At 48.6% G+C, this 19,517-nt stretch overlaps 2 protein-coding genes across 2 annotated transcripts in view; one reads left to right on the top strand and one right to left on the bottom strand.

Annotated features, from left to right (window-relative positions):
- The window catches only part of LOC147091836 (uncharacterized), a 1,030,142-nt gene that overhangs the window by 929,248 nt on the left and 81,377 nt on the right, over positions 1-19,517 (bottom strand). The gene's annotated exons all lie outside the window — the stretch shown is intronic.
- On the top strand, positions 2,747-17,230 carry LOC147091838 (uncharacterized). Its single transcript, XM_085976898.1, has 2 exons — positions 2,747-2,891; positions 16,259-17,230. Exon 2 carries the CDS (start codon positions 16,367-16,369, stop codon positions 17,066-17,068), a length of 702 nt encoding a protein of 233 aa, XP_085833024.1. The 5' UTR covers positions 2,747-2,891; positions 16,259-16,366; the 3' UTR covers positions 17,069-17,230.

Raw genomic sequence — 19,517 nt, 5'->3', positions numbered from 1 at the left:
TAAATAAAGGAAACTACGATGGTCTGAGGAGGGAGTTGGGTAGGATTGATTGGGGAATGTCACTCAAAGGGTTGACGGTGGATAGGCAATGGCAAACATTCAAAGACCGCATGGATGAACTACAGAAGTTGTTCATCCCAGTTTGGCATAAAAATAAAACAAAAAAGGTGACTTAACCGTGGCTAACAAGGGAAATTAGGGATAGCATAAGATCCAAGGAGAGGACATATAAATTGGCCAGAAAAAGCAATAATCCTGAGGATTGGGAGCAGTTTAGGATTCAACAAAGGAGGACAAAGAGATTAATTAAGAAGGGGAAAATAGAATATGAGAGTAAGCTTTCAGGGAACATAAAAACTGACTGTAAAAGCTTTTATAGATATGTGAAAAGAAAAAGATTGGTGAAGTCAAGCGTAGGTCCCTTGCAGTCAGAATCAGGGGAATTTATAATGGGGAACAAAGAAATGGCAGACCAACTAAATACATATTTTGGTTCTGTCTTCACAAAGGAGGACACAAATAACCTCCCAGAGATGCCGGGGAACATAGGGTCGAATGAAAGGGTGGAACTGAAAGAAATCAGTATTTGTAGGGAAATGGTGTTAGGGAAACTGATGGGACTGAAGGCCGATAAATCCCCAGGGCCTGATAATCGACATCCCAGGGTACTTAAGGAGGTGGCCCTAGAAATAGTAGATGCATTGCTGATCATCTTCCAACATTCGATGGAATCTGGAACAGTACCCATGGATTGGAGGGTAGCTAATGTTACCCCACTATTCAAAAAAGGTGGTAGAGAGAAAACGGGGAATTACAGACAGGTAAGCCTGACATCGGTAGTGGGGAAAATGCTAGAGTCCGATATAAAAATGTAATAGCAGAGCACTTGGAAAACAGTGACAGGATCGGACAAAGTCAACATGGATTCACAAAAGGTAAATCCTGCTTGACTAATCTACTGGAATTTTTTGAGGATGTAACTGGTAAAATAGATAAGGGAGAACCAGTGGATGTGGTGTATCTGGACTTTCAGAAGGCCTTCGATAAGGTCCCGCATAAGAGATTAGCGTGTAAAGTTAAGGCACATGGGATTGGGGGCAAGGTATTGACTTGGATAGAGAACTGGTTGGCAGACAGAAAGCAAAGAGTTGGAATAAACGGGTCTTTTTCCGAATGGCAGGCAGTGATTAGTGGGGTACCGCAAGGATCGGTCCTAGGACCCCAGCTATCCAAAGATGTGCAGGTTAGGTTGATTGGCTATGATAAATTGACCCTTAGTGTTAGGGGGATTAAAATGTGTGGGGTTACGGAGATAGGGTGGGATATGTGTTGGTGTAGGGGTTACGGGGATCAGGTGGGATATGTGTCGGTGCAGGCTCGATGGGCCGAAATGGCCTCTATCTGCACTGTGGGGTTTCTGTGATTCTGTGATTCTATTCACAATATATATAAATGATCTGGACAAGGGAACTAGATGTAATATCTCCAAATTTGCAGACGACACAAAGCTGGGTGGGCGTGTGTGCTGTGAGGAGGATGTCGAGAAACTCCAGGATGATTTGGACATGTTGGGTGATTGGTCAGAAACATGGCAGATGCAATATAATGTGGATAAATGTGAGGTTATCCACTTTGGTGTCAAAAACAGGAAGGCAGATTATTATCTAAATGGCAATAGATTGGGAGAAGGGGAAGTGCAACGAGACCTGGGTGTCCTTGTGCACCAGTCGCTGAAGGTAAGCATGCAGGTGCAGCAGGCAGTTAAGAAGGCAAATGGTATGTTGGCCTTCGTAGCGAGAGGTTTTGAGTACAGGAACAAGGATGTCTTGCTGCAGTTGTAAAGGGCCTTGGTGAGACCACATCTTGAGTATTGTGTGCAGTTTTGGTCGCCTTATCTGAGGAAGGATGTTCTTGCCATGGAAGGAGTTCAGCGAAGATTAACCAGGCTGATACCTGGGATGGCAGGAATGACGTATGAGGAGAGATTGGGTCGATTGGACTTGTATTCACTGGAGTTTGGAAGAATGAGAGGTGATCTCATTGAAACTTATAAAATTCTGACAGGACTGGACAAACTAGATGCAGGAAGGATGTTCCCGATGGTCGGGGAGTCCAGAACCAGGGGACACAGTCTAAGGATAAAGGGTAGGCCATTTAGGACAGAAATGAGGAGGAATTTCTTGGCCCAGAGAGTGGTGAACCTGTGGAATTCTCCACCACAGAAGGCAGTGGAGGCCACTTCATTAAATATATTCATGAAGGAGTTGGATATATTTCTTAAGGCTAAAGGGAGCAAGGGGTATGGGGAGAAAGCAGGGACCGGGTACTGAATTTGGATGATCAGCCATGATCGGATGAGTGCGTAAACCTCTTCCCGCTCTCAAGGTCTTTCACATCCTTGCTAAGGTACAGTGGCCGGGGGAATTGTCGCTGTCCCTTTAATCAGAAGAACGCACGAGAGGGGGGAGGGAGTCCCTTTAAATGTGGAGGGAGTGGTTCTCCCTTTAAATGTGAAGGGGGTGGGTGTCCTTTTAAATGTGGAGGGGGTGGGTGTCCCTTTAAATGTGGAGGGGGGTGGGTGTCCCTTTAAATGTGGAGGGGGTGTGTGTCCTTTTAAATGTGGAGGGGGTGGGTGTCCTTTTAAATGTGGAGGGGGTGGGTGTCCCGCTAAATGTGGAGGGGTGTGGGTGTCCCTTTAAATGTGGAGGGGGTGGGTGTGTCTTTAAATGTGGAGGGGCGGGGCCGCGCATGCTCATTCGGCCCCACCAGAAAACCAGACTGCCAGTGCGCCTGCGCGGGGCCTGCAGAGAGCAGACGGAAGGCCGGGCCCGGGAAGAGGCGGAATCAGCGGCCGGATAAAGTAAAGTGTTTGGGAATCGATTTAAATCGAGGTGAGGGGGGAGCGGAGATTGAGATTATAAAGTAAAATACGAGAAAACCAAACCTGAGAGTCGGGGCGGGCGGGGCCTCCGCGGTCACCGGACGGAGCGGATTGAACCGCGAGCTGTGGCGGAGTGAGCCGGAGTAAGGTGATTGTGACTGACGGGAGCGCTGACCAATAGGAAGAGGGCTGAGCTGGGAGGACTGAACTGGGCGGCCTGGTCCTCCAATCAATGGCGGCGCGGCTAGGGGGCGGGACCTTTCTACCCGGCCCTGAGGCTGGGGCCCGATTGTGACGTCATCAGAGGAAGATGGCGGCCGGCCCAGCATAGCCTGTGACTGACGGGAGCTCTGACCAATAGGAAGAGGGCGGGCCCGGGTCCGCCCACCAATGCTGGCGCGGCAAGGGGGCGGGGCCTCCTCTCCAGCTCAGGTGCGCTGGGGCCGATTGTGACGCGCTGTCCCCAGGTGAGAGCAGCTCAGTCAGCACAGAGCTGGGGCTGGAATCTGGGAGAGGGGCCGCAGGCAGCACAGAGCTGGGGCTGGAATCTGGGAGAGGGGCCGCAGGCAGCACAGAGCCGGGGCTGGAATCTGGGAGAGGGGCCGCAGGCAGCACAGAGCTGGGGCTGGAATCTGGGAGAGGGGCCGCAGACTGCGGGCCTGGCAAATTTTAAAAATAATAAATTAAAAAAACTTATTTAAAGACAAATTTCCTGCAGTTTCAGAGACAGCCTTTGTCACTGCAATAATTTCTTAAATGTTTAAAAATTAAATCAAAAGCATCAAAGAGGAAGAGAGTAGCATAAGTAAAGAAAGACTTGCATTTATATAGCGCCATTCACGACCAGCGGACGTCTCAAAGCGCTTTACAGTCAATGAAGTACTTTTTGAAGCGGAGTCACTGTTGAAATGTGGCAGCGCACAGCAAGCTGCCACAAACAGCAATGTGATAATGACCAGATAATCTGATTTTGTTATGTTGGTTGTGGGATAAATATTGGCCAGGACTCCGGGATAACTTCCCGACTCCTCTTCGAAATAGTGCCATGGGATCTTTTACATCCACCTGAGAGGGCAGACGGGGCCTCGGTTTAACGTCTCATCAGAAAGACGGCCCCTCCGACAGTGCAGCACTCCCTCAGCACTGCACTGGAGTGTCTGCCTAGCTTTATGTGCTCGAGTCCCTGGAGTGGGACTTGAACCCACAACCTTCTGACTCAGAGGTGAGTGAGCTTCCAACTTTTTTTTAAATAAATATATTGAACATTAAGAACATTTACAACATCTTGATAATGAGCTGCCAGCTGAGCTCTAGCTGACAACGTTGGTCCCTTAGAGGTAGAGACAGGAGAAATTATTATGGGGAATAAGGAAATGGCAGAAACGTTAAAACAAATATTTTGTATCTGTCTTCACAGTAGAAGACACAAAAGCATACCAAAGATGGTGGGGAACCGAGGGTTTAATGAGGGTGAGGAACTTCATGTAAAGTACTAGAGAAACTAATGGGACTAAAAGCCGACAAATCCCCTGGACCTGACGGCCTACATCCTCGGGTTCTAAAAGAGGTGGCTGAAGAGATCGTGGATGCATTGGTTTTGATCTTCCAAAATTCCCGAGATTCTAGAACGGTCCCAGCGGATTGGAAGGTCGCAAATGTAATACCGCTATTCAAGAAAGGAGCGAGAGAAAAAACAGGGAACGACAGACCAGTTAGCCTGACATCAGTCGTTGGGAAAATGCTGGAATCCATTGTTACGGAAGTTGTATCAGGGCACTTAGAAAATCATAACATGGTTAGGCTGAGTGAACATGGTTTTATGAAAGGGAAATAGTGTTTGACAAATTTATTAGAGTTATTTGAGGATGTAACTAGCAGGGTTTATAAAGGGGAACCAGTGGATGTAGTATATTTGGATTTCCAAAAGGCATTCGATAAGGTGCCACATAAAATATTATTACACAAGATTAGGGCTCACGGGGTTGGGGGTAATATAGTAGCATGGATAGAGGATTGGTTAACAGACAGAAAACAGAGTAGGGATAAACGGACCTTTTTCAGGTTGGCAGGCTGTAACTAGTGGGGTGCCGCAAGGATCAGTGTTGGGGCCTCAGCTATTTACAATCTATATTAATGACCTAGATGAAGGGACCGAGTGTAATGTATCCAAGTTTGCTGATGATACAAAGCTAGGTGGGACAGTAAGCTGTGAGGAGAACACACAGACTCTGCAAAGGGATATAGATAGACTGAGTGAGTGGGCAGTAAGGTGGCAGATGGAGTGTTTTGTGGGGAAATGTGAGGTTATTCACTTTGGTAGGAAGAATAGAAAAACAGAATATTTTTTAAATGGTGAGAAACTTTCAAATGTTGGTGTTCAGAGAGATTTGGGTGTCCTCGTGCAAGAAACACAGAAAGCTAGCGTGCAGGTACAGCAAGCAATAAGGAAGGCAAATGGCATGTTGGCCTTTATTGCAAGGGGGTTGGAGTATAAGAGTAAGGAAGTCTTGCTCCAATTGTACAGGGCCTTGGTGAGACCACACCTGGAGTACTGGGCACAGTTTTGGTCTCCTTATCTAAGGAAGGATATACTTGCCTTGGAGGCGGTGTAACGAAGGTTCACTAGATTGATTCCTGGGATGAGAGGGCTGTCCTATGATGAGAGATTGTGTAGAATGGGCCGATACTCTCTGGAGTTTAGAAGAATGAGAGGTGATCTCATTGAAACATACAAGATTCTGAAGGGGATTGACAGGGTAGATGCTGCGAGGTTGTTTCCCCTGGCTGGAGTGTCTAGAACTAGGGGGCACAGTCTCAGGATAAGGGGTCAGCCATTTAAGACTGAGATGAGGAGGAATTTCTTCACTCAGAGGGTTGTGAATCTTTGGAATTCACTGCCCCAGAGGGCTGTGAATGCTGAGTCTTTGAGTATATTCAAGACTGAGATAGATAGATTGTTGGACTCTGGGGGAATCAAGGGATATGGAGATCGACGATCAGCCATGATCTTATTGAATGGCGGAGCAGGCTCGAGGGGCCGAATGGCCCACTCCTGCTAATTGGCTAAGGGAGAGGAGACAGTGAGCAGTGCTGAGGGATGTTTTTCTGACTGGAGGGAAGTATGCAGTGGGTTCCCCCAGGGGTCAGGATTAGGACCATTGCTTTTCTTGTTATATATAACTGACCTGGACTTGGGTATAGGTGTACAATTTCAAAGTTTGCAGCTGATACAAAACTTGGCAACGTAGTAAATAGTGAGCATAGTCGTAGCAGACTTCAGGAGGACAGAGACAGACTGTGAAATGAGCAGACACAAGGCAGATTAAATTAAATGAGGATAAGTGTGAAGTGATGCACTTTGGGAGAAACAACAGGGAGAGGCCGTATAATCTAAATGGGACTATTTTGAGGGGGTGCAAGAGCAGAGGGACCTGGGGGACCATATTCACAAATCTTTGAAAGTGCCACGGCAAGTTGGTGAGGTTTCAGAAAGCGTATGGGATACTTGGCTTTGTAAATAGGGCCATTGAATACAAAAACAAGGAAGTTACACTAAACCTTTACAAATCACTAGTTAGGAACATAGGACAGGAGGAGGCCATTCAGCCCCTCGAGCCTGTTCCGCCATTCAGTAAGATCATGGCTGGTCTTGGGCTCAAAGCCACTTCCCTGCCCGCTCCCCATAACCCTTCACTCCCTTATCTTGCAAAAATTTGTCTATCTCCACCTTAAATATATTTAATGACCCAGCCTGCACAGCTCTCTGCGGCAGAGAATTCCACAGATTTACGACCCTCTGAGAGAAGAAATTCCTCCTCATCTCAGTTCTAAAGGGGCGACCCTTTCATCTAAATCTGTGCCCCTGCGTTCTAGATTTCCCCACGAGGGGAAACATCCTCTCTGCATCTACCTTGTCGAGCCCCCTCAGTATCTTATATGTTTCAATAAGATCACCCCTCATTCTTCTAAATTCCAATGAGTATAGGCCTAGCCTGCTCAACCTTTCTTCATAAGTTAACCCCTTCATCTCTGGAATCAACCTCGTGAATCGTCTCTGAACTGCCTCCAATGCAAGTATATCCTTCCTTAAATAAGGAGGCCAAAACTGTACGCAGTACTCCAGGTGTGGTCTCACCAATACCCTGTACAGTTGTAGCGGGACTTCCCTGCTTTTATACTCCAACCCCCTTGAAATAAAGGCCAACATCCCATTTGCCTTTTTGATTACTTGCTGTACCTGCATGGTAACTTTTTGTGTTTCATACACAAGGACCCCCAGGTCCCTCTGAACTGTAGCATTTTGTAATCTCTCTCCATTTAAATAATTTGTTTTTTTATTTTTCCTGCCAAAGTGTATAACCTCGCACTTTCCCACATTATACTCCATCTGCCAAATGTTTGCCCGCTCACTTAGCCTGTCTATATCCCTTTGCAGGTTCTTTGAGTCCTCTGCACAACTTGCTTTCCCACCCATCTTTGTATCAGGACAGGAGGAGGCCATTCAGCCCCTCGAGCCTGTTCCGCCTTTCAATGAGATCATGGCTGATCTGTGACCTAACTCCATACACCCGCCTTTGGCCCATATCCCTTAATACCTTTGGGTAACAAAAACCTATCAATCTCAGATTGAAAATGAACAGTTGATCTCGCATCAATTGCCGTTTGTGGAAGAGAGTTCCAAACTTCTACCACCCTTTGTGTGTAGAAGTGTTTCCTAATTTCACTCCTGAAAGGTCTGGCTCTAATTTTTAGACTATGCCCCCAGTCCTAGAATCCCCAACCAGCAGAAATAGTTTCTCCCTATCTACCCTATCTGTTTCCCTTAATATCCTGAAAACTTCGATCAGATCACACCTTAATCTTCTAAATTCCAGGGAATACACCCCTAATTTATATAATCTCTCCTCGTAACTTAACCCTTGAAGTCCGGGTATCATTCTGGTAAACCTACGCTGCACTCCCTCCAAGGCCAATATATCCTTCCTAAGGTGTGGTGCCCAGAACTGCTCACAGTGCTCCAGGTGTGGTCTAACCAGGGTTTTGTACAGCTGCAGGGTTTTGGCCTCAGCTGGAGTCTTGTGTACAGTTCTGGGCACCACACTTTAGGAAGGATGTCAAGGCCTTGGAGAAGGTGCAGAGGAGGTTGACCAGGATGGTACCAGGGATGAGGGACTTCAGTTGTGTGGAGAGATTGGAGAAGCTGGGATTGTTCCCCTTAGAGCAGAGAAGGTTAAGAGGAGACCTAATAGAGGGGTTCAAAATGATGAGGGGTTTTGATCGAGCACGTAGGGAGAAACTGTTCACTCTGGCAAGTGGGTCGGTAACCAAAGGTCACAGATTTAAAATAGTTGCTCAAAGAACTAGAGGGGAATGAGGAGAATTGTTTTCACACAGAGGGTTGTTAAGATCTGGAATGCACCATCTGAAAGGATGCTGGAATCAGGTTCCACAGGAACTTTCAAACAGTAATTGGATAGGTCCTTGAAGAGGACTAGTTTGCAGAGTTCTGGGGATAAAGCCGGTGTTTGGGACTAAATTGGACAGCTCTTTCAAAGAGCCGGCACAGACACGATGGGCCGAATCACCTCCTTCTGTGCTGTTAGATTCGATGATCAGTGTGAAGACACTGGTGTCCCTTAAGGCTCTTTGAGATTTTAAAGCTCTTCCCACAAGTTAGAACATTTAAAGGGTCTCTCGTCAGTGTGAACAAGCTGGTGTGACAGCAGGTTGGAGGATTCAGTGAATCCCTTCCCACACACGGAGCAGGTGAACGGCCTCTCACCAGTGTACAGGAGCCGGTGTCTCTTCAGCTCCCTGGAGCTTTTAAAGCTTTTCCCACAGCCAGAACATTTAAAGGGTCTCTCGTCAGTGTGAACTCGCTGGTGTGTCTGCAGGGTGGATGACTGAGTGAATCCCTTCCCACACATGAAGCAGGTGAACAGCCTCTCCCCAGTGTGAACTCACTGGTGTTGCTTGAGCTCCTGGGGGATTTTAAAGCTCTTCCCACAGTGAGAACATGTAAACGGCCTCTCATCAGTGTGAACAAGCTGGTGTCGCTTCAGATGCCCGGGGCTTTTAAAGCTCTTCCCACAGTCAGGACATTGAAATGGTCTCTCCCCAGTGTGAACTCGCTGGTGTGTTTGCAGGTGGGATGAACAAACAAATCCCTTTCCACACACGGAGCAGGTGAACGGACTGTCCCTGGTGTGACTGCGCTGTTGAACTTCCAATGCAGACGGGGAACTGACTCCCTTCCCACCATCCCCACCTAAACCCGGTTTCTCCCCGGTGTGACGGTGCACGTGTCTCACCAGGTCAGGCGATCGGCTGAATCCGTGTCTACACACTGGACACGTGTGCGGTTTGTCATCGCTGCTTTCTCCTTCCATGTGCAAAGGCCGATGATATTCAGGTCCTGATGAATCGAGTGACTCTGTCAGATTTTGACGTGATGTTTGGTCTGAGCTTCCCGCCTGTAACTGCTCCACTTCTATAACCCTGTAAATCGAGTTCAGAAAAGGATCAGAGGCAAACTGTTGTTTAATTTTCCCCTTTCCGAACCTAGGGGCAGTGAAGCTGATTTTCAGGCCCCAGCTGCTGCACAGGTTGGTTGAAAGGATCAGCAGTAATGGCGGCTGCAATACCCACAAGCCCCCGGCGCTGCAGAAAGCCCTCTGTTGACTGAGCCCCGCGCCTGTGCTCATGGCTCCCACGCTCTCCGTCCTGCTCTACAATCGCCCGTCCCGATCGGTCCACAATGCGCATGCTCAGTGCACAAAACCCCGCGGTTGGAACATCAGGCGCGCATGCGGAGCCGTAACATCTGGTACACGTGCGCGGCTCAGGTGGGGGTGAGTCGGTGTTTCGCCTCAGCCGCCAGGGCGGTGCGCATGCGCAGGTCGACCCAACATTCTTCCTGTCAGCAATCACTCCCTCGTTTCTTTAACAAAAACAGAAAATGCTGGAAATACTCAGCAGGTCAGGCAACATCTGTGGAGACAGAAACAGATTTAACGTTTCAGGTCGATGACCTTTCGTCAGAACTGCTTGTTCTTTAGTGTCAGCCAGTGGCTCAGTGGGTAGCACTCTCGCCTCTGAGTCAGAAAGTTGTGGGTTCAAGTCTCACTCCAGAGAATTGAACACAAAATCTAGACTGACACTCCAGTGCAGTGCTGAGGGAGTGCGGCACTGTCGGAGGTGCTGTTTTTTGGAGGAGACGTTAAACCGAGGCCCTATCTGCTCTCAGGTGGACGTCAACGATCCTATGGCACTATTTGAATAAGAGCAGGGGAGTTATCCCTGGTGTCCTAGCCAATGTGTTTATCCCTCAATCAACATTGTTTGTGGGAGCGCGCTGTGCGCTAATTGGCTGCTGCGTTTCCTACATTACAACAGTGACTACTTCATTGGCTGTAAAACGCTTTGGGACATCCGGTGGTGGTGAAAGGCGCTATAGAAATGCAAGTCTTTCTTCCTTCACTGGTCTCACTAGCGACCTCTTCTGGCTGATGGTTGATTGACAGCCGAGCGTCCGCGCATGCGTACAAGGAGCGGCGGTTTGGACCGAGTCCGGCACAGCGACCCTTCCCGGTCACCAAGGGTAATAACCGCGCATGCCCAGAGGACACCAACCCCCCTCCCCGATTCAGAGCTACGCCTGCGCACTCGGATCCTGCCAGATGGAGTCGGCGCGGGCCATTCCGGGGAAAGGCCTTGGTGTCGGTTCCAGAGTCGCGATCGGTGACGCAAAGTGAGTTTTCTCCGCTCCGATTGGGTGGAGAATCGCGTGGGGGGGAGGGGTGGATCGGGAGAGAATAAAGAGAAATAGAAAAACCTGAGAATCCGCGAGGCCCCGGACCAAGCGGCGTCAGTTGGACGGTGCACGTGATGTCCTCAGGGACACGTGATCCGGGCCCGCGGCCTGATTGACAGGAGCTTCCGACCAATAGGGAGCGAGCGGGGCGGGGCTGGAGGAGGGAGCCGGCGGCGGGTCCTCCAACCAATCGGGGAGCCTGAGGGGCGGGACTAGCGCCGGCTGATTGTCTGATCTGCAGGGCAGCGAGTTTCTCCAGTCCCTTGTTCAGGGCCCGGGGCCGGGGGAGGCTGTGGGCCTTTATGCCCCTCATTGGACACAAGGCTCTTTAGCTCACAACACACTGGCTCAGGTTTTAATAGAGACTTTTTAAGTTCATCAATAAAAGCAGAAAAACCCCGTGCTTCTGTGGAACAAACTTTCTAATATTTTATAGAATCATAGAATGGTTACAGCACAGAAGGAGTCCATTCGGCCAGTCGAGCCCGTGCCAGCTCTCTGCAAGACCACTTAAGTGAGTCCCACTCCCCGCTCTTTCCCCGTAACCCTGCAAATTTCTTTCCTTCAAGTACTCGAGGGGCCGAATGGCCAACTCCTGCTCCTATCTTCTATGCATCTTATCCGAGGCACAGGTAGGCCCCACAGTGGTAGCGGCGGCAGACCTGTGAGGAGCAGCGGTGGTGATATAAAGCGAGGTGGTGGAGCAGGTAGGCCCCACAGCAGCGGACCTGTGAGGAGCGGCGGCGGTGATATAAAGAGCGAGGTGGCAGAGTTTATTGGGTGTCTGTAGTTCTTTTGACACTTCCTGTGTCCCTGATAACCATGTGTGCGGGAAGTGTATCCAGCTGCAGCTACTGACAGACCGCATTGTGGCGCAGGAGCTGCGAGTGGATACATACTGGAGCATTTGCGATGCTGAGGACATCGTGGATAGCACGTTTAGGGAGTTGGTCACACCGCAGGTAAAGGCTGCACAGGCAGGAAGAGAATGGGTGACCACCAGGCAGAGTAGTAGGCGCAGGCAGGTAGTGCAGGGGTCCCCTGTGGGCATCCCCCTCTCAAAAAGATATACCACTTTGGATATTGTTGCGGAGGATGGTTTATCAGGGGAAGGCAGCAGCATCCAACTTCCTGGCACCGTGGGTGGTTCTGCTGCACAGGACGGGAGGAAAAAGAGTGGGAGAGCTGTAGTAATAAGGGATTCTATTGTAAGGGGAACAGATAGGCGTTTCTGCGGCCGCAAACGTGACTCCAGGATGGTATGTTGCCTTCCTGGTGCAAGGATCAAGGATGTCTCAGAGCGGCTGCAGAACATTTTGGAAGGGGAGGGTGAACAGCCAATTGTCGTGGTGTATATAGGTACCAATGATATAGGTAAAAAAACAGGATGATGTCCTAAAAGCTGAATATAGGGGGTTAGGAGGTAAATTAAAAAATAGGACCTCCAAGGTAGTAATCTCAGGATTGCTACCAGTGCCACGTGCTAGTCAGAGTAGAAATAGAAGGATATTTCAGATGACTACGTGGCTAGAGTAATGGTGCAAGGGGGAGGGATTCAAATTCCTGGGACATTGGAACCGGTTCTGGGGGAGGTGGGGCTAGTACAAACCGGATGGTCTGCACCTGGGCAGGACCGGGACCGATGTCCTAGGGGAAGTGTTTGCTAGTGCTCTGGGGGAGGGTTTAAACTAAAATGGCAGAGGGTTGGGAACCTGAGCAGGGAGACAGAGGAAAGGGAAACAAGGAAAGAAGCAAAAGACAGGAAGGAGAAAAACAAAGGTGGCGGTCAGAGAAATCATGGGTTTAAATCAAACATAGCCACAGTAAATAATAATTCTAAAAGGCGTAAGAGTGTTAAAAAAACAAGCCTGAAGGCCTTGTGTCTTAATGCGAAGAGCATTCGTAATAAGGTGGATGAATTAGTTGCGCAAATAGAGGTAAACGGATATGATATGATTGGGATTCCGGAAACATGGCTCCAGGGTGACCAAGGCTGGGAACTTAACATCCAGGGGTATTCAATATTCAGGAAAGATAGGCAAAAAGGAAAAGGAGGTGGGGTAGCATTGCTTTTTAAAGAGGAGATTAACACAATTGAAAGGAAGGATATTAGCTCTGATGATGTGGAATCTGTATGGGTAGAGATGAGAAATACCAAGGGGCAGAAAACGTTAGTGGGAGTGTTATACAGACCTCCAAACAATAATGCGGAAGTTGGGGATGGCATTAAATGGGAAATTAGAGATGCGTGCAATAAGGGCACAGCAGTTATCATGGGTGACTTTAATCTACATATAGATTGGGCTAACCAAATTAGTAACCATACTGTGGAGGAGGAATTCCTGGAGTGTTTACGGGATGGTTTCCTGGACCAATATGTTGAGAAACCAACTAGAGATCAGGCCATCTTAGACTGGGTATTATGTAATGAGAAAGGATTAATTTGCAATCTTGTTGTGCGAGGCCCCTTCGGTCAGAGCGATCATAATATGATAGTAGTTTTCATTAAGATGGAGAGTGAAGTAGTTGACTCAGAGACTAGGGTCCTGAATTTAAATAAAGGAAACTACGATGGTATGAGGCGCGAGTTGGGTTGGATTGATTGGGGAATGCTACTCAAAGGCTTGATGGTGGATAGGCAATGGCAAACATTCAAAGATCGCATGGATGAACTACAGAATTTGTTCATCCCTGTTTGGCATAAAAATAAAACAAAAAATGTGACTCAACCGTGGCTAACAAGGGAAATTAGGGATAGCATAAGATCCAAGGAGAGGACATATAAATTGGCCAGAAAAAGTAGTAAACCTGAGGATTGGGAGCAGTTTAGGATTCAGCAAAGGTGGACAAAGGGATTAATTAAGAGGGAGGAAATAGAGTGTGAGAGTTAGCTTTCAGGGAACATAAAAACTAACTGTAGATATGTGAAGAGAAAAAGATTGGTGAAGTCAAGCATAGGTCCCTTGCAGTCAGAATCAGGGGAATTTAGAATGGGGAACAAAGAAATGGCAGGCCAATTAAATACATTCTTTGGTTCTGTCTTCACAAAGGAGGACACAAATAACCTCCCAGAGATGTCGGGGAACATCGGGTCTAATGAGAGGGAGGAACTGAAAGAAATCAGTATTTGTAGGGAAATGGTGTTAGGGAAATTGATGGGATTGAAGGCCGATAAATCCCCAGGGCCTGATAGTCGACATCCTAGGGTACTTCAGGAAGTGGCCCTAGAAATAGTAGATGCATTGCTGGTCATCTTCCAAAATTCAATAGACTCTGGAACAGTTCCCATGGGTTGGAGGGTAGCTAATATTACCCCACTATTCAAAAAAGGTGGTAGAGAGAAAACGGGGAATTATATCGGTAGTGGGGAAAATGCTAGAGTCCATTATAAAAGATGTAATAGCAGAGCACTTGGAAAACAGTGACAGGATCGGACAAAGTCAACATGGATTTACAAAAGGTAAATCATGCTTGACTAATCTACTGGAATTTTTTGAGGATGTAACTGGTAGAATAGATAAGGGAGAACCAGTGGATGTGGTGTATTTGGACTTTCAGAAGGCTTTCGATAAGGTACCGTATAAGAGATTAGCGTGTAAAGTTAAGGCACATGGGATTGGGGGCAAGGTACTGACTTGGATAGAGAACTGGTTGGCAGACAGGAAACAAAGAGTTGGAATAAACGGGTCTTTTTCCGAGTGGCAGGCAGTGACTAGTGGGGTACCGCAGGGATCGGTCCTAGGACCCCAGCTATTCACAATATATATAAATGATCTAGACGAGGGAACTAGATGTAACATCTCCAAGTTTGCAGACGACACAAAGCAGGGTGGGCGTGTGTGAGGAGGATGCCGAAAAACTCCAGTATGATTTGGACAGGTTGGGTGATTGGGCAGAAACATGGCAGATGCAGTATAATGTGGATAAATACGAGGTTATCCACTTTGATGGCAAAAACGGGAAGGCAGATTATTATCTGAATGGCAATAGATTGGGAGAAGGGGAAGTGCAACGAGACCTGGGTGTCCTTGTGCACCAATCGCTGAAGGTAAGCATGCAGGTGCAGCAGGCGGTTAAGAAGGCAAATGGTATGTTGGCCTTCGTAGCGAGAGGGTTTGAGCACAGGAACAAGGATGTCTTGCTGCAGTTGTACAGGGCCTTGGTGAGACCACATCGTGAGTATTGTGCGCAGTTTTGGTCGCCTTATTTGAGGAAGGATGTTCTTGCCGGGGAAGTAGTTCAACGAAGAGTCACCAGGCTGATACCTGGGATGGCAGGAATGACGTATGAGGAGAGATTGGGAGGATTGGGCTTGTACTCACTGGAGTTTAGAAGAATGAGAGGGGGTCTCATTGAAACTTATAAAATTCTGACAGGACTGGACAGACTAGATGCAGGAAGGATGTTCCCGATGGTCGGGGAGTCCAGAATCAGTGGTCACAGTCTAAGGATACGGGGTAAGCCATTTAGGACAGAAATTAGGAGGAATTTCTTCACCCAGAGAGTGGTGAACCTGTGGAATTCTCTCCCACAGAAGGCAGCAGAGGCCAATACATTAAATATATTCAAGAAGGAGTTGGATATATTTCTTAAGGCTAAAGGGATCAAGGGGTGTGGGGAGAAAGTAGGGACCGGTTACTGAATTTTGATGATCAGCCATGATCGCATTGAATGGCGGAGCAGGCTAGAGGGGCCAAATGGCCTACTCCTGCTCCTATCTTCTATGTTTGTATGTTTCTATGCTTCAGTTTGAACTGGAGTGGAGATGGAGGAGAAGCTGTTGGGTTTAACCCCCAGTACTTCTGAGCCCAGGAGGACCCAACAATTTCCAATGTGAGACTGTCAAGGGAGGTGGATTCTAGTGGAGATTAGGTTGTTACACAGACACTGTCCGTACAATGTAAAAGAGTATTGTTTTAGGAATAAGTATTTCTGTACAGGCTTTTAATCCAGTTTACATCTGCAGATTTGTTTTAATTCATTCTTGGGATGTGGGTGTCGCTCGCAAAAGCAGCAAATATTGCCAATCCCCAGTTTCCCGTTGAGAAGGGGGTGGTGAGTCGCCTTCTTGAACTACTGCAGTCCGTGTGGTGAAGGTATTCCCACAATGCTGTTAGGTAAGGAGTTCCAGGATTTTAACCCAGTAACGATGAATATATCTGAGTCAGGATGATGTGTGACTTGGAGGGGAACTTGGATGTGATGGTGCTCCCATACAACAGCTGCCCTTGTCCTTCTAGGTGGTGGAGGTTGCGGGTTTTGGAGGTTCTATCAAAGTTCTGGTCGAGTTGCAGATGTATAAAGTTCCTTTCCTTCGCCCCCTCCCCCTCCCACCTCTCTCCTCCCATAGAGGCCAGAGTCTTGTGTAGGCCCAGGCCAGGTGGTGGATTCCCTTCTCTGCAGGACATTAGTGAACCAGTTGGGTTTTTATGACAATCCGGCAGCTTTCATGGTCACTTTTTTCTAGTGCCGGCCCACCAAATGACCAGATTCACTGAGCTCAATTTCACAACCTACCTTTGTGGGTTGTCTCTCACACTCCCTGTTTTAAATTAATTTTACAGGACACTGGACGGGGAGGATTTACAGATGGTAAGCTCAAACCAAACCTCACTTCAAGATCTGACAGATTCACTTGACTCATCGGATCTGAATATCACCGGCCTCTGAACATGGAAGCAAAGAGCACCGTTCACAGCGGGGAGAAACCGTACACGTGTTCTGTGTGTGGACGAGGCTTCAGCCAACCCTCTGGCCTATCGAGACACAAGCGCATTCACACCGGGGAGAGGCCGTTCACCTGCTCAGAGTGTGGGAAGGGATTCACTAATTCATCCAACCTGCTGACACACCAGCGTGTTCACACCGGGGAGAGGCCGTTCACCTGCTCAGAGTGTGGTAAGGGATTCACTGATTCAGCCACCCTGCTGAATCACCAGCGAGTTCACACTGAGGAGAGACCTTTTAACTGTTCGGACTGTGGGAAGTGTTATAAAGGTTCCGGGGAACTGATACGCCATCAACGTGTTCACACTGGGGAGAGACCATTCACCTGCTCTCACTGCGGGACTGAGTTCAGGCGATCATCTGAGCTCATTGTACACCAGCGCACTCACACTGGGGAGATGCCATTCAGGTGCTCTCACTGCGGGACTGGGTTCAGGCAGTCATCTGCGCTGACTGTCCACCAGCGCACTCACACTGGGGAGAAGCCGTTCACCTGCTCCATGTGTGGGAAGGGATTCACTCAGTCATCCCACCTGCTGAGACACCAGCGAGTTCACACTGGGGAGAGGCCGTTCACCTGCTCCGTGTGTGGGAAGGGATTCACTAATTCATTCAACCTGCTGAGACACCAGCAAGTTCACAAGTGACTGCAGGGGTTGGATTCTGTTGTTGTTGCTGCTGTTAATCACATCCAGGACTGAACCATGTTAATTCTGACAGTTTGGGATTGTTTCTGCTGATGTTATTAACTCCGGGAACTGGGCTGGAGTGTAATATTCTGGATAGATGTCAAATAAATCAACTTTGTTTTAAACACATTGTTGTAGATTTTTGTCTTTCCCACCTGAGTGTTTAGCATCACCTGGCTGGAGCTCAGAAAGGACAATCTGGGGGAGGATCATATGGTGGGAACAGAACTCCAGCCTGGACACAGTCCTTCAAGGCCACACTGAGAGGGGCAAACGGCACTTTGGTCTTTCTTGTCTCTCTTCACTGACAGCAAAGTTGCCGTGCGGGTTGATCTCGAGGCGTGTGAGAAACTTGTCCCAGCTGCTCTCTGCCATGGTTCAGAGCTCCTAGGCACGGAACAGAAGGCTCCTTTAGGAATGTACCCCAGTGCTTTTTTTTTAATGGCCTTATTAACCTGTGTTGCTACTTTTAGTGATTTGTGTATCTGTATCCCTGGAACCCTCTGCTCCTCCAGCCCATTTAGACTCTTAGGGGGAAATTCGGTGGCGCCCCCTTTGGGTCGCTAACGTCACCACGGCTAATTTTAGCACCCTGAAAAAGTTAGCGCCCCTGCGCATTAAATTCAGCGGTAGCGCCCCAAGCAGGAGGCAGGGTGCTACTGGAAGCGCTCCCCTCCGTCTTGAGGCGCTACCAGTGAATTTCACGGCTCTTCGTGTAAAAGTGCCACGCCCATCGGCACAAAGCACCGTGTCATAGCAGACCTCCCTCCCTGATTAAAGGGGAGGGGCCTAGCACTGCGCACGCCGGGGCCCTGCTGGACCATCGGGGAGTGGGGTGTCGGATCAAGAGGAGCGCCGGGCTGTGCGATCACGGCCGACACCCCGAAGAAGAAAGGGGAAGGGGGCAGGTGCTGGCAGTCGGCCAAAATAAAAAGTTGCCGCCCGACACCTGCCCTTTAAGTGGCGTCGCCGCGGCTGCAGGAACGACCCCTGACTCTGTCAGTCATATCGTCCGGCGATAGGTCAGGGGTCGCAACCCAAGTTTGCAGCCGGGGTGCTGCGCGTGGCGATGACGTCATTGCCGGCGGTGCAGTGCCATGGGGAGCTACTGACTAGCTCCGCCGCTAACCTCCCGCTGAATTTCGCGGGAGGCACAAAGCAACCCAATTTCACCCCCTTGTCCAAGTAGTGAGTGGCCTCCTTATTCTTCCCACCAAAACACACCCCCTCACACTGATCTACAGTGAAATTCATTAACACACCACCTCACACTGATCTGTAGTGAAATTCATTAACACACCACCTCACACTGAGCTACAGTGAAATTAATTTGCCAATTACACGCCCATTCTGAAATTTATTAATATCTTCTTGCATTTTGTCTTCCTCAGGATTAACTCTACCTCCCAATTTGGTGTCATCGACAAATTTTGAAATTGTGCTGATTCCCGAGTCCAAATCGTTTCTGTAAATGGTGAACAACAGTGATCCCAGCACCGATCCCTGTGGAACACCACTTCCCACCTTTTGCCAGTCTGAGTAGCTGCTCCCAACCCCTACTCTCTGTTTTCTGTTTTGTGACCAGCTTGCTATCCATAAACTGCATGTAAGATCGACAAGATGACCCAGGTCAGGCCGTGTGGAGTGAAGGGCCCGGCAGCAGAATGGATGGAAAGCTGGCTACAAAACAGAAATCAGAGGGTTGGAGTTAAGGGAAGTTTGTTGCGATCTTTCCATCCATTCTGTTGCCTGGCCCTTGACTCCACACGGCCTGACCATGGTCATCTTGTAGACCGTACATACTGCAGACACAGTGCACCAGTGGTGGAGGGGGTGGATATTGAGTCCTGTGGCAGGGGCGCTGATGAAGTGGATTTCTCTGAGTTTTGAGGCATCGCTAGTGGCGTTTTTCACCTCTTTCCACCTTTAAAAAAAACCTTGCTGGCAGTTTATTAAAGCCATTAACAGCCACTCGGGTGGGACACACCAATGAATGAGGCCTTGTTTCCCTCACAATGACAGGCCTGAACCCGAGTTAGAAAACATTTAGTATTTAAACCAGACTGGGCGGGGCCTGAGGTGCGAGTTAGTAACGGAAAATTGGTGGCCAGCGTACTTCACACCAGGGCTGAGGACCCGGGGACTCGGGTTTCTGTGTCATTTATTGATTAATTTTGTTTATTGATCAATCTCAATCAGACTGGCGGGTCATCTTGCTGTCTGACGGAGGTGAGGGTCCCCAATGGAGGGCTCTCTTTGCGGGGGTCCTTCCCAGCACCATTGGGGATCTGGGGTGGAGACTGTTGCAGGGAGCTGTCGTGTGCAACAGTTTTGAAGCTCCTTTCCGGACTCCAAGCCCAGATGTGTTTTTTGCAGCCTAGAGGAGTCCATGGGCTGTGTATGTATT

This window comes from Somniosus microcephalus, unplaced genomic scaffold, assembly GCF_052327205.1.
Source record: "Somniosus microcephalus isolate GS21.2 unplaced genomic scaffold, FLI_Smic_1.0 unresolved_chr3, whole genome shotgun sequence".
NCBI lineage: Eukaryota > Metazoa > Chordata > Chondrichthyes > Squaliformes > Somniosidae > Somniosus > Somniosus microcephalus.
This window is presented reverse-complemented; position numbering and strand designations above follow the sequence as displayed.